Source organism: Nyctibius grandis, chromosome 16 (assembly GCF_013368605.1).
Source record: "Nyctibius grandis isolate bNycGra1 chromosome 16, bNycGra1.pri, whole genome shotgun sequence".
NCBI lineage: Eukaryota > Metazoa > Chordata > Aves > Nyctibiiformes > Nyctibiidae > Nyctibius > Nyctibius grandis.
Window position 1 is genome coordinate 6,790,424 of NC_090673.1, and position 15,255 is coordinate 6,805,678.

Sequence of the window (15,255 nt, forward strand, 5' to 3'; positions counted from 1 at the left end):
GCCACCTCCCCTGTACAAATTAGGTTGACTTCAGCTTCAAAAAGAGCAGTGGCCCCAGGAATCACAGAGTCCCAGCCTGGTTGGGGTTGGAAGGGACCTCTGGAGATCATCCAGTCCAACCCCTGCCAAAGCAGGGTCACCCAGAGAATGTTGCACAGGGTTGTGTCCAGGTGGGGTTTGAATATCTCCAGAGAAGGAGACTCCCCACCCTCCCTGGGCAGCCTGTTCCTGAATCAGCCCATCCAGCCTCACATCCCATTGGGAAGAGGCACCCATGGAGTGGACGGAGGCTGTATCCACACGGTGGCCCCGGCTCGTGACAGCACACCCCTGCAAGCCATCCCCTGGGACAGCCAGCCTGCTGCCAAACACCCCTTCGCCCTGCAGAGCCGGTGCACACGGATTATAACCCACCACTGGGTATCACCAGGGAGCTGTATGCAGATGTTGGGCTGCAAAAGCTGCTGCCAGCCCCAGGAAACACCCTGGAGGTGTTTAAGCCCCAGCTTCAGCACCATCTGCTCTGCACAGAGGGGATGGCACCCAGACCGTGTGGCACCCGGCTGCACCCAAAGAGTTCCCAAGCTGTCAGGTCCGAAAAGCAGGCCAGATTTCCAGAGAGATGCTTGGGTTCAGCGCTGCGGGCAGCTGCCTCCTGGGCAGCACCCAGAGGAGCTCATCCATGCCTGCCAGTGCCTGGTCCTTTTTTGTCATGCCAAAAGGGCCCCCTTACGCCTCTGAGCACGGAGAGGACCCGCTCTGTCCCCTTCCAGCCCGACATGGTGCAGGCAGCGATTTAGCATCATCACCTGAACTGCCCCAGCAAGTCTGAAGACTAAAATTCAGAGACTGTCGTGTCCTCAGCCCCATCTGTGGTGCCTGCCCTGGCTGCGAAACAGCCGGATTTGGGGGGAGGCACAAAGCAGATGCTCAGTTTACCCCGTCCTTGGGGCTGTTTCACTCCCACCGTGGTAATTTCTTGTAAAAAAGGAACATTTTCAGACTTGCCATGCAAAGATGGTATTCGCACCAGCACGTGTTTTAATGATGCTGTTTATGTCTTATTTGTATTGCAATCACTGTCATCATTATTTCATGAAATAATTAGAGGAAAAACCCAGGCAGCCCTCAATTCGCTCCCCGCAAAGCCCTCCCCCTCCCCAACAGCTCCCTATCTGTCCAGTCCTTCTGCTTAGTATTGCTGGTTGCCTGCATCAGATAAGGCCGTAGAAGGAAATGAACAGGCTCCTTTAAAATGAGACATTTGGGGATTAAATTAAATCCCTGCGCTAATTCGATCAGAGACTCTGCTGCTCTTCAGTGGCACGGAGGATAGGAGCAGGAGCCTCACCACTGAGCGAGGTTTCCATCTCGGGTTGAAAGCATCACCGGGGCTGCGAAATCCTGTCCTCATAGAAAAGGCCATGGCTGAGCTCTGCGAAACATCACCTGATGGTGGGGGAACGACAGGGAAGAAGGTGGCAGCAATGCCATCATGACCAGCCAACAAGCCTGATCATGGCTGGAGGCATCAGGGACTTCATCAGCACAAAGCCAAGGGCCACCTCGCTGCAGAAAGGTGATTTGGGCCAGCAAGAACAGGGATGTGACCAGGTTTCCTTCTTGCCATCATCATGGCCAAGGGGCTGCTGGAGGAGGCAACAGATGGAGGCAGTGCTGAAACTGTCTGGGCAGGGAGGTGAAGGGGACATCTGTCCTTCCACCTCAAAGACTCATCCAAAACACCCCAGGGTCTCACTGCAGCACAGGTCCCTCTCCTTTAGCCAGCAGCAGTAGCTCAGGAGCCAGCAGCCAACATCTGGATCTCCCCATCCCCAGCATCTTGGTGTCACTGCCCTCCACATCTGTGTCTCCTTGCCCTCAACATCTGGGTGTCCCTATCCTCAATATGTGAGCTTCCCTGCTGTCAGCATCCACATCTTCCCATCCTCAACATCTGGGTCTCACTGTCCTCGACATGTGGGTCTTCCCGTTCTCAACCTCTGGGTCTCCCAGTTCTGAGCTGGGAAGGCCAAGGGGCTTTACTACACCCTCCCTGAGGACTCACACTTCACTGTTTCAGTTCCCATTTCAGACTGAGTGGCCAAGGCAGCGTGTCCCAAGAAGGGGAAGAGAAAGCAGAAGAGTGAGCTGCCTCCAAGCTCCCCGACAGCTATCAGGGGTAATTTTAGGGAAGGAGAATGATTGGTCTGCAACAGCAACAGACTCTATAATATCCATTTCCCCATTGAACAAGCCTCAACACACCCAAAAAAAGCCAAACATTGAGGATACTGGAGCAGGCAGGGCAATCTCTGCACCTGTGACCCGCTGCCTGCACTCCCTCTGCCTTTGGGCATCACTCACTGACTCAAAAGTTTTTTTGAAACCTAGACGGGGTAGAAGTACTGTAAACCCCCTGCTCTTCGGTCCCTAATTTGATCAGGTTTCTTCTGGTTGCTGCTGCTCTGACGCCAGCAGAGTAAACTCCAACTAACAGATGTGGGTTGGTCAGCGTGGCTTCACATTCTCCAGCATTTCTTTCAACAACGTGCCCTTTCTGGTAGCCAACGGCTGGGACTTTCAGCTGGGAAAACACCAGCCACAGAGACAGCACAGCTGTGAGCTGAAGCCTGCGCTGGCCTTCCCCTGGTGCCACCAGCTCTCACGCTGCCAGAAGTGCCATGATATGTGACATTCCCTTAAATCCCCAGCTCTGGGAGGTCAGGGATTTTTTGAGGCACTCAGGTTTTCAAAACCTCTGCTCCTCGCAGTCATGGAGCTGCTGTGGCTCAAGTAAAGCTTGGACACAAGAAAATCAAAGTCAGCCTTTCCTGGCTCCTGACACGGATGGTCAGGATTTGCAATGCACATCTTCCTCTGGTGGTAATACTGGGGCAGAGGCGGCTAAACACGCCTGGGAGCACTGCAGCACCCTGCTCCTCAGCCAGAATCAGGGATTGGGAGAAGCAGGGAAGTCCCTGCAGGTAACACGCTGTCGGACATTGAGCTGAGTGGGAGAGCAAAGGACGCGCTGCTCCGACTGCGCTCGCACCCCGGGAGGAGTTAATGGACCTCCCAAGGTGCTGCTGGCAGGGCTGCTCTCATGGGTCGTCTCCAGACCGCAGCAGCCCCATCCTCTGTGAGTCCCATAGAGGAATCTCTCTGGCTCCTGCTGCCCTTAAATCTACCTTGGCTCACAGATGCCTCACCTGCCCCCAAAAGCATTTAACTCCTTGGGAACGAGACCAAGTCCCTCTCCAGGGGGATTTCAGAGAAGACACAGCCAGCTTCACTGCTGGCAGTAAGTTCCCTGTGAGGAGATAACATCCCTCCCCAGGGCAGATGGGATGTGGGGAAAACAGCACCTACATCACCTGGGGAAACACCAACGTCTCCAAAATAGTTTTGTTCCAAAGTGGAAGAAAAAAATTAAAATTTCAGGGTTTTTAGCATGGGACAAACTGTGCCCAGATCCATCAGAACAGAAACTTCTAACTGGCCTTGTGAAACTCTACCAAAACCATTGATGATGAGCACCTCGAGACTTAAAAAGTGACCGTTAAGAGCCAAGTAAGCACATGGCTACAGAAAGCGGCAGCTAATACCCAGCACGGGGCTGAGAGGAAGAAAACAAAGCCAGAAATGCAAAGCAGAACTACTGAAACTTGAGAAGATTTTCATGGGAATCATTTTGAAAGTGCCCACAAGCAGCATCCCCTGGGCAGCTCCGCTCCTTGCCCTCCTGGAGCCGCAGTGGCTCTGCGGGGCTGGCCGGAGCCCAGGGCTCATTGCACAGCAGCGTTTTCTACCCATTCCCTGCTTCATTACTGAATCGATGAATAATTGATACAGAGCAGTTAGTGTAACAGCAAAAGCAAGCGCGGATGTATAAACCCGAAGAGCAGGACAGAATCACAGAATCGTTTTGGTTAGAAAGGACCTTTAAGATCATCCAGTCCAACCGTTAACCCAGCACTGCCAAGGCCACCACTAACCCATGTCCCTCAGCACCACATCTACACGGCTTTTAAATCCCTCCAGTGACGGTGACTCCACCACGACCCTGGGCAGCCTGTTCCAGTGCTTGACAGCCCTTTGGGGGAAGAAATTTTTCCTGATATCCAATCTAAACCTGCCCTGGCACAACTTGAGGCCACGCAAGGTGCTCCCTTCCCCTCTCCTCCAGCACAGACTTCAGGCACACACGTGTCCCCCTGTCACCAGCCAGCTGGGTCATAAATATCCCTGGCAGTAAAAAAGCAGAGGAGAGGGAAATGGGGAGGAAGGAGGAGATCCCGTCATTGGCACTCAGCCCCCAGCATCCTTTCCCTGCCAGGGGGAACAATGTGCTGCTCAGGTGGGGGAATCTCTCTGCAGCATCACCTGCAGGGGCAAAGCGCTGTGCCCTGTGCAGGCTGAGTGAGGTGACAGCAGGAGCCTGAGCCGATGCACTCAGCAGAGCCATTGTGAAGGACTCATCCCAACATCACTTACAACAGGACCACGAGGTCGGCGCTGGCAGCTGTTGCTGCTGCCGGCACAGATCACTGTAAGAAACCAACCGTAAGGAGAAGAGGACCTGGCAGAACTGCTCTGCCTGCAACTGGCACCAACAGGGCCGTGGCCAGAGCCATACACAGGACGGAGGAATCCCAAATGGTACCAAAAACAACACCAGTGGCTCCAAAGCCAAATACAACCCTCCTGCAACCCTGCTGTCAAGCCTTGCCCTGGCACTCCATCAGGAAGGGGCTTGTTACAGGGTAGGACACCAAGCCTCACAGAGGGCCAGGGGACCCCGCAGGGCAGGAGGAAGCCATGCCTCCCAACCCCACACCACTCTGGGCATCACCATCCTACTGGCTTAAACCACGTAGTCTGTACCTTTGACCACCCCGTGCAAATGACCTCAACACTGCTCAACCCCCACCCCGGGTTGCCGGCACCGCTCCTGCCAGCCCGCTTGCTCTTACCAGCTCTTCTGGGGTAAAAACAGACCTTCAAGGGTTTAAAAATGCCTCTGGCCACGATGAAAGTGCCAGTGGCTGCTTGTGCCCCTGCTACACCACCGTGCCCTCCTGTTCAGGGTGGATCATTGGTGGCGCTGGACATGGCCAGGAGAACATCGCTCAGCACCGAGAGACAGGAGCCGGTGTTTGCCGAGGGGAGAGGTCTGCTTCCTAATGGCTTCGGAGTCCAGCTAAGCAAACGAACAAATAAAGCCAGAGCTGCAGCTCTCAGCTGGCCCATCTGCTCCATCATCCCTCCCCGCTTGCTCCCAGCATGCACATGCCTTGGTATCCCGTGAGCCAGCAGCACTGGGGCTGAGTGAGTGGCTGTGCTGGGCTGGCAGCCCCAGGCACCCCGATGCCACCTGGGCCAGCACCAAGAACCAACAGGGCTGGAAACTGAGCTTGATGCCGGGAACTGAGCTGTCAGGGATGGAAAATGAGCTTGATGGAGCCAGGGCTCGGTGCCGGGGCCGCAACCCACCATCCCGTCCAGCCCCACGCGAACAGCCAGGCAAAGCCCAGCCTCCCCTAGCTTTGTGCTGTGTCCCTGTGCTTAGGACTGGCAGCCAACTCATGTGCAAGAAGGGAATGACGAGGTAAAAGATCAGCCCCAGGACCCCTCAGCACTCATCCAGGCTCACCTGCACTGCAGGGAATTAACAATCAGGCTACTGCAGAAAAAGGGTCCTTAAATTCATAAAGGGACATCTGAGACATGCTTTGAAGCCTCACAGGGAGCTGTAAAATCCCCCCATGCAGCCTTCGAAGAAAAGTGGGCTCTGATGAAGCTCGAGGTTTCCTGCACCTTTGGCCTTGTCCTGCCCCATCTACCCCACAGCAGCAGGTGAGCGGGACCCTCTGGAGCAGAGCTGGCACAGACGGGGCAGCAGGTTCCCAGCCCAAAATGGAAGGACTTTGGCCCAAAAACAAAGCGAGAAGGTGCAAATCCCTCCCCTCCTTCCCCATCAAACAGCCGATCCTGCTCTGACTGCACTCCCGCTGAGTGAAGCGCCCCATGAACACCGGATCAGAGGGAGAGAGGTTCACCCCACTTGTCCCCAACCCAAGTGCTTGTCACGGCCACCCCAATGCCAGTGGCCCCTTGGCTATGCCAGCTCAAGGGCATATACGGCCACCATCCAAATGGGAAACGACCCCGTGCAAAGAGAAAGGGGGAACATGGATTGCTGAGGGACGTGGGTGCACAGCAGGGTGGGTGCCTTGGGCACACCAGGGTGCTCAGGGTAAGGAAGAGGAGGCAGGGTATGGGACAGGAGAGGGGTCACCCCCGCTAACCCACCCTCACGCTCAGCCCCTCCGCAGAGCCCTCCCCGCGCCATCGCTCGAGCCCTGGTTTCAATCACCCCTCGATTACACGCTGTTTGCTCCTGTTGACAGCACATTTACTTGCACTTGTCAAGCACGCTGTAAATAGTGAGAGAAACAGCCCGGCCCTTCCTGAGCAGAGGAAGGGCCAGGAAAGGGGCCGGCCAGTCCCTCCCGGCCACGCACCTACCAACAGCTCATTCCCAGCACCGGAGCCAGCACTGCCAGGAAGGGCTGGGGCGCAGGATCGGCCCACGCCTGCTCACAGCGTCAGCAGCCGTGGGACAGACACCGGCAGATGGGCTTTGAAAAGTGCTGAGGATCCACCACCTCCCGTGGGAAACAAGGGGAGTGTCCGTCCTGGGCTCCCACAGCCCAAGAGTCCACACCACAAAGTGCCCATAATTATTTAGCTTAAGGATAATCTACATCTTTCAGATACAGCCAGCCACCGCCTCTGAGGTAATCTCAGGTCATGGAGTCAGAAGGAAGAGTAATCAGCCATTCAGAGTGTGGGAGACACAAAGAAACAAGCAGTGAGAACCAGGTGGTTGTAGCAGGTTTGTTATAAGCAGGGTGTTGGGCCACTAACCTTTTCCCTGGCAGCCAAACCAGCTGGAGCAGCTCCAGCCCCCTGCACCTCGTCCTTGCCCCCCTGGTCTGCAGTTTGCCATCTCTTCAATAGCGCTAACGCAATTTGTCACAAGGTCAGGCTGGAAACAGGACCAGCGCAGCGATGCAAGGTTAAAAAAAGCACCGTGCTCTGTGCAGATGGTCGTTATCCGGCCCAAGGAGGCAGCCTCGCTGACTTGATTAATTCATAATCACATTGCCTCCACTGTGGTTCCTCACCAGCCCCAGCCCACCTCCACGCTCCACTCCTCCCCATTTGGGGACGTCTGTCACCAAGCTGGGTCACCCTGGGGACGTGTTTTACAGCTGCTTGCTCAGCACAGCCAAGGGGCAGGGAGCAGACTCCCAGGGCAGACCCAGACCTGAGGAACGAGAGTGGGGAAGGCTTTATAGGTGGAGAAAATATCCACAGAACAACTCCTGTGACCTGCTGCAGCCACCGGGACGGGTTCATCCCTCAGTGAAGTTCAACCAAGACTCATAGCGGCAGCAGAGAAGCCAGCAGAGCCCCACTTCCACCATGTCTCCTGGACACCAGGGCTGGAGAGCTGGACCACACCGACAGTCACGGTTATCCCCAGAGCTCCTCCTGCACTGACTCTGGCAGTAAAAGCCCATTGGGAGCACAGCTGGACCATCACAGCTGTATCCCTCATGCCTTTCTCTCCTGCATCTCCAAAAGTGGATGCTACACGCACCATATACTTGTGTCTCCCAGAAACCAGCAGCTTTGCTCTAACACCAGCTACTCTGAAGGCAGCAGCCGTGCCAATGCAGAGCCCATACATGGTGCATCCTCCAGGCTTGACACCCTTCTCCCAGGGGACGTTCCTGGAGGCAGTTACAGCTCTGCAGAGACATGTCCCTGAGCCAGAAGGACCTTCCTGCCCTTAGCGCTGCCCTACACGGGCATGGCTCAGGGGGCCTTGAAAAACAAGAGGTGCCATCCCAAAGCCCCAAATTTGTCAGATTTTCCATGGCTCCAAGAAGTTGGCACCATGCAACTTCCCTCCATCAGTTCGGCCAGTCCAGCCCCTCCCTTCCAGACGTGCCCATCATGCTGGGGATCCTCTGCCCTATTGCAACTGTCTGCTCTGGGCATCAACAGCAGCATTAGCATGTTGAAGGGAGAGCCCTGCCCAGCTCGCGTGCTGGCGCGGCAGACGCAGAGGCTGCTGAGGAGCTGCTCTCTGCTCAGACAATGTCCCTTTCTCCAGCTCCAGCTGGCACATGGCACGTCTCTGCCTGGCACCAAGGCTGCACCGGCCCTTCACTCCTGGCACACAGCAAAGCCCCGGTACCCTCGGCTGGGCTCTGGCCGCAGTGAGATGAGCTGCCTCTTGCCAATTTGGAGCAGTTTCGAAGGCTTTGAAGAGCAGATTCCTGTTCAGAGCAGAAATCAGCCATGCAGAGGCTGATATTTTCAGCTGAATTTGTCTGTTCGCAGAGCACAGACACTGTCCTGTTTCTTTAAATAGCTCTAATATCAAATGACTTGTAAGCAATAAGCAAAGCTAATGGATCACTACTCCCTTGCAAGAAGCAACTGATTTTCCCAGCTCCTGCCTCCCACTGCACCGGCATCCCGGGGGATGTCTGCCCCGACAAGCCAGCTGCGTTGCAGACTGGTCACAGCAGCCCCGACTGCGGGTCGCCCGTGTCGGGCTCCCACCAGCATCCCGGCCCTGCGCACAGCCGCCCACCCTGCTCTGAGCTCGCGTGCCCTCCGAGCATCCTCGCCTGCCCACTGGGGAGCTGCAGCCTCATGCAGGGCTGCTCCTCCTTCCCCACGCTGTTCCTTCTCGCACTTCAGGATCAGGTTTGCTTTAAAACTGCAGCCGAGGCAGCTTATACCTTGCTGGGATGGGAAACAGTGCTATGAACTCAATTAAGTGCCCACCAGTTGCTCTCACGCTCTTTTTCTCCCTCCCAGCCCCATATCCCACCAGTGGGATTTCCACCAGCTTTGGCAAGCCTAGACAAAACCCCCTTGTCACAACCTTGACACGCTGGCTCTCCACTGCACACAAGGAGCTCCCTCTTGGCTACCGAGGCACAGAAAACCCTTCGGAAGGTTTGTCTTGTCTTCTAGAGTGTTTTTTCACTTGCCCAGTAGCCAGGTACCTTCAATAGCACAGGGAGCAGACACTCTCCAGGGCTTTGCTCTGAGCCACGGGGCTTGTAGGTCTAGCAGAGAGCCAAAATCCCACACCCTGCTATGAACACGGAGCCTGGAGCAGGGAGGGCAAACAGCACTATCACTCAAAAACCCAAACAGTCCCAGAACACGTGTCGTGATGGAGAACCACCAAGATCCCCCCTTTTAGGATCTATTTGAGATGTTCAGATCTGAGCGTGTGCCTGCACAGCTTCACCCCGGAGGAGCCCCCAGCCCGCGGCTCGATTACACCCAGCCGAGAGCAGAGCCATGCCAAGCCCCTGGCAGCAGCCCCATCACATGCATCCCCCCCATGCCGAGCTGCCTGGGACCCCCTGCCAGGGCACTGTGTCGTGCCAGCAAGACACATCGCAGGAACACGAGACACGGCAGAGTCTTGCCACCTCATTGAATCAGCTGCTCTGGGCTACTTGCATTTCTAGAGGTCTGTTTGGTAACCAGGTTCTCAGGCTTTGTGTGTTGTTGCTATTTTAGTACATCTGAAACGTGCAGGAAAAGGAATCCGGAGGCTCTGTCTCCTGTGGCGATGTTTATGCTGACCCAGTTTGGGATGCTGCAGAGCAAAAGCCATGTCGCTCTGTCTCCGGATCCGGGCAGCAGCGCAGCCGCCTGCTCCTGCCCCTGCCTTTCCCTGCACGTACAGCGAGTGAGTTGCCTGTCTTTGAGCCAGACCGGACCGTGCACCAAGGCTGTATCCATACATCAACATGGGGCAGGAGCTGCTCCATCCCCACGCACCAGCCAAGGGAGGTATCAGTGTGGTTTTACCCCCGAGATCCCAGTATGCCTGACTTAAAGCTCTTTACGCACTCGGCACAGTGTTTCTCTTTTGTCCCAGAGCAGCAGGTCACACACCAATGGTCCAAACCCAACCCCTGGGAGACAAGATGACTCCAGCATGGATTTCCACTGTCCCAAACAACTCCGTGGTGACAGCCCCAGCCCCAAAGCCAGGTGGACAGGAGGTGTTAACCACATCCCTGCAGGGCAGACATGCCTGACAGTGCTTCAAACCCACCCCACGCCCCTCTTGCCAGTGCCACTGAAACAACGCTCGCGGGCCAGGCTGAAGCTCTTAAGTGTGGGAAAAGTGCTGGTGCTGCCTTGCTAGGTATGAAAAACAGCGCTCATCAAATGACCCTGCTGTGCTTTAAGGGGCCATCTGTGGGGTCCAGATCAAACGCTCGAGCCCGTCTGAGGGCACAGAAGGGGCAAATCTCTGCACTACTGCTCCCATGACCTCAGCCTTTTAATCAGGACCCAGAGATCATGGCCTGAACCTCTCCCTCTGCATTCAGTCCTGCCCTAGAGCCGAGCTCTCAGAGAAGGCCTTACACTGGGTTGTGTGGCCTCAGCTGTCCAAATACAGATGCTGGGAGGCGTCAGAAGCAGCCAGCTCGCTGGAGCCTGCCTCAGCTCGGGTCAGCAGATGCAAATGCAATAACTTCTTCCCCAAGCAGGGCAGGAAGCTGCAGACGCAGCAGTGCCTGAATACAAACTTGCTCCTCACCTGGCAAAAAGAAAAAACCATCCTCCGGAGCAGCTCGCTTGGCAGGAGCATCACCGGAGCAAAGCCCCTGCCGCAGGCAGGGCCCCGCGCTGCCCCGAGCGGGGTTTCCGAGCTCCCGCGTGGGTCACTTACCTTGTTGTCAGTAGGAGCCGATGCCGGATGTTGCTGCTTGGTGATGTTCTCAGCCAGACACCAGCAGATCCTCTTCTTCTGCTCCTGGGAGTAAGCCTCCAAACTTAATAAGCACTCCGACTTCTGACGTAAAGGAAACACAGGCAGAGAGAAGGTCATTAGCTGTGTGTCGGAGGCCCTGGCTTTGTTTGCAAACTCCTCGCTTCCAACACACTGGATCGGATGAATGTGAGTATAACAGGAGAGCTCGCACCAGTGTCCTGCGCGCTGGGCACAAGAAAGCAAAACAGACGGGAAATCAGCTTCACGTTGGCATCTCCTCCAGAGAGAGGGTGAAGGGCTGCTGCGGTGCAGAGCAGCAGGCTTTTGCTTTAATAAGTGGGAGCAGAGTGGTACGGCACGGGCAGAGCACCAGCGATTCTGCACCCTGTGCCACCACGGTGGAAACGCGTCTATTAAGCTAATTTAGAGGATGGCAATTGCTCTTTGCTGTATGCAAACATTAATGAGGCGCCGTAGCAGGAACTGATGAAAACAAGCGCCTTTGGGCTGGGTGGGGCTGGGAGGGAGGCAGAGCTCAGGAGAAGCTCCAGACCAGCCTCGCCTGTCCTGCTCCTTACACAGAGCCCGCACCAGGGGCTGTTTTGAGGATGATGCTCCAGCTCTGGTCACACACTGCCTGTGAGCAACGAAGGAATTAAGAGAAACAATGGGAATTCATCCCAGCTGAGCCCACCTCCCCTCGTGCCCTAACCCCTTCCCTGCAACACATCCTTCTTGATATGGACCTGTTCCTCTTGGACAGGTTATCTCTGGGCCAAATCCCACTCATTTAAGAAACCTTCTGACCAAGTTCTCTCAGCAAGTGTCTCCCAGCTCTTTAACCGCTTATCTCTTGTGCTAAGAATTAAGCATTAGTAACATTTGCTGCCCACCGGGATTTTGCAGGTTTCGCTTTAAAAAGGGTCCAGAAATGCCCATGGCTGGATCATCTCCTTCTGTGGGCAGATAAGAAAATTAAAAAAAAAAAAGCGCAGAACTTTAGGACAGAACTGCAAAGAAAGAAAAAAAAAAAGTCTTCCACTAAAGGGCATGAAAAAAGCCTTTCATTTCCCCCTAGGATTTCCTTCCAGAAGGGCAGGTCCCCGATAGTCTGTTTTTCCCAGAAAGGTCAAAGAGAACTAAGGAACTCGCAGCTTTGTGACTCCCGAGACACAACACAACCAAAAGGGGAAATGCTTTTTAGTCACACCATTTAAAACACTGTTTTCATTGGATGCTAATTCATTCACACTTAATCCAAAACCCCTACTAAAGCAGTACTGCCCCTCCAAGCAGACTTCCAGGAAAGAGAAGATTTGATCTCTCTTATGTCTGGACATCACCACTGCCATTCCTACAGCAGAAACAGGCTTAAACATTGCAAATGCAGGCTCAGCCTTACTGAGCGCTATCGAAATGGAGCAGAGGTTTGTGATTCAGGGACACAAGGTGGTGGGGCTCCCCCTTGCCCCAAAATCCCAAGTTGCAGTGATGCTCTGAGCACCCCCCGGAGCAGCACAGCACCCTTCCCCATCCCAGACATCTCAGTCTCTCCCAGTCCCATGCCAGCAGATCGCCAAGCTTTACGCTGTGACAGCCCTAGGAAGGAACCTAATCGCTCCTGCTTTCAGAGGAGAGGACAGGTACCCATGTGCCGGTATGGAAATCTGGGCTGGCACTTCCCCACCCCACACTTGGGGCCAGAGTGAATGACAGCAAGGACTCAGCAGAGTCTAAAAGACATCAGTGCATGTGCCAGGAATCCAGTGCCCACACGGATGCACACCCCCATCCCTGCCCAGCCTCTGCAACTCCACCGGAGCGAGGCTTAAAGCAATTCAAGGGCGTCTCGTATCCCCTCGCTCGTGACAGACACGCAGCTCACCTACCCCTGCTCTGCAGCCCCTCGCTGATTCAATTACGGTCCCCATCTCTTTGATTGAATTTACCATAAAGCGATGCTCAGCCCACACTGGCTGTTGAGAGCAAAGTGCCCCTCTCCCTCCTGCTCAGCCTCAGCGAGCCGGTGAGACTCATCCCCAGCTGCCGGGGAACATTAAAGCCAGTAGAGATTGCCCTCTGGTCTGAAAGGCAGAGGAGAAAGTCAACCACCTCGATGCATGTCCTGGGTATTGCAGACAAGGCTGAAGGGGGACATAAACAGCCAAAATGGCATTTATCCAATCTGTACATATTTTACTATCATTTCTGTGCTACAGCAGTGAGATCTCAGCACTTTATTCCTTCTCAGTGATATTCAACCTCTCCAACACACATTTCCCAAGGGAAGAGCTCTTGTTCTCCCACTTCCATCAACCTGCTCCTCCCAAATAATGTGCAACTGTGTTGGGGAAAGAGCCAGCCCAGCCCATGGGGGCTGAGCACTTCCAGCTGCCTCCAAAGCACAGGATCCTGCTTCCAAAGTCCTTTGGGATCCAGCCAGACAGAGAGCACACGTGTGAAGGACTGACCATTATGTAGGACAAAGCTCTACCAGTAGCACGTGTCCCTGGAGCCCAGCCCCTGCCCGGGGACCGAGCTGCCCAGCCCAGCACTCCTGCGCACCGGGGAGGCTGGAAGTCGGCTAACGCCGGGGCTGTGCCGTGCCCCGTGCGCGCTGCCTCGCTCAGGGCTCGCTCTGGGAACTGGCCTCCCCGCTATTGTTTTCATTCAGGGAGGCTGCCGCTTTGCCTGCCAATATTTACAAAGAGAAAACAGGGTTTAATCTCACAGTGCTGGGAAAGGAGGATGCAGATGGCGCGAAGGGGGCGTTTGCGACCAGATAAAGCGAGCGACTGAAGTGGCTGCCAGTTGCTTTCGGGCTGCCTTCACCCCAGCGTTGGAAAAACATGTTATTGCAGGTGGTGTGTGCAGGCTGGCACGGGAGCCTCCGGTGAGCCCACGGCTCCGGGGAGCCCACGACCCCACACTAGTGCTGCCCGTGGGAGAGCAGGAGGAAAACACAGGTCCTATATTGGAGAGAAGGCCCCAGACTAGCCAACGCAAGCCCCAAATGGGCCCTGTTAGAGCAGGAAAAGGTCTCTCTTGCTCCATGGGAAAAGCTCAACCCTGCAGATGCTCCCCTAGGCTGAGCCCCAGCCCCACGGCACCCAGGAGCATGGGGAGATGACAGGCAAGGGGTCCGGCCAGGCAGAGCTCCTCATTACCCCAGCAGACACCAACTGAAGAGGGACTGTTGGCTCTGTAGCCCATCAGTCAGCCCAGGACCTCCCAGAGAACAGCACCACATCACAGGAAGGGCCCCCAGACCCTACACACCAATGCCCCATGCTGCAGACATGCCCCTCTGTGCAGGTCCCAGCCCAACAGCATCTGGCACACAAGTGTGGCTCTACATGACACCGCAAAGCTCAGATCAGTAATAACAACGAGCCAGACTCAGCCTGACACCTCCAAAGCCTTGAACTCAGTGACCAGCCTAGCCTGGGGCTGCTCTCATCTCACCATCACCTTCCCCAGCTCATGCTAGCAGACATGCTCCTGGGGGTGGTCAGGTCCTCAGGTGGATGTTCTCCCTTCAGATCAGGGGGATGCACTTCAGCTCCCTTCCCCAGGCTCCTCTCCCCTGCAGGGTTTATGGCAGAGTGGTTCAGGGACAGGGCTCGCAGCCCAGCCCAGCTCTGCCCAGCCCCTGGCCTCGAACATTCGGAGCGTTGGTCCGTAGCCAAACCCAGCAGAGATCCCAGAGGGGAAGTACCTCGGAAACGGGCTCCAGACTACAATAGCTTTTAAATCGCAGAGCAAACCTTCCACTGGCGAAACAGCAAGCCCTGGGAATATCCTGTGCACAAAACACAGGCAACTGCTGGCTGGTTATTTTATGACCCGTGGAGTTAGGTCTGATGAGAAAGTTCAGTTTGCTCCCGTGCTAAGCTGTGCTGGGGGTGCTGTGGGGGCCCATGTCTCTTCCTGTGGTTTTTGGACTGCTGGGCATGCTGGTGGTGCCCAAAAACCAAACACTGCCAGTAACAGCAGGGATGACCAAAAGGTGAAAGGATCTCATGGGTGCCTGAGCAGATGATGTGCATGGAGCTGCCATTTGCAGGGCACAGCAATCTCTGCAGAGAAGCATGGCTCATTGCTGTGTGGCTTGTTTTGGGGCCAGGGAGGTTCTATAGATGAAGGTGAAGGATAGATGTGCCCATCCTTCCTTGTGACACCAAGGGAAGTCTTAGGAAACGGGTTTTCATTGTCCTACAGACACCCACAGATCAGGAGAGGCATGAGGACAGCAAAGTGGATCTTCTACTTCATGGTACGGAGCCACCAGTGCCTCCAGCTCACCTCTGGCATCCCAGAAATGAGACACTGCTTGCGAGACTCACAAGAAGCAAAGGAAATATCAGAGAGCAGGACAGGATTTTTCATTTGGTAACATCTCCTGACCACCACCGGCA

The 15,255-nt window shown here is 55.3% G+C and overlaps 1 protein-coding gene across 2 annotated transcripts in view; it reads right to left on the reverse strand.

Annotated features, from left to right (window-relative positions):
- Positions 1–15,255, reverse strand: part of RGS3 (regulator of G protein signaling 3) — a 67,646-nt gene that overhangs the window by 11,401 nt on the left and 40,990 nt on the right. For both annotated transcript variants that reach the window (XM_068413788.1, XM_068413789.1), the window contains one exon: positions 10,796–10,918. In XM_068413788.1, coding sequence (XP_068269889.1) covers positions 10,796–10,918 — 123 coding nt within the window. The remainder of the gene's footprint in view (positions 1–10,795; positions 10,919–15,255) is intronic.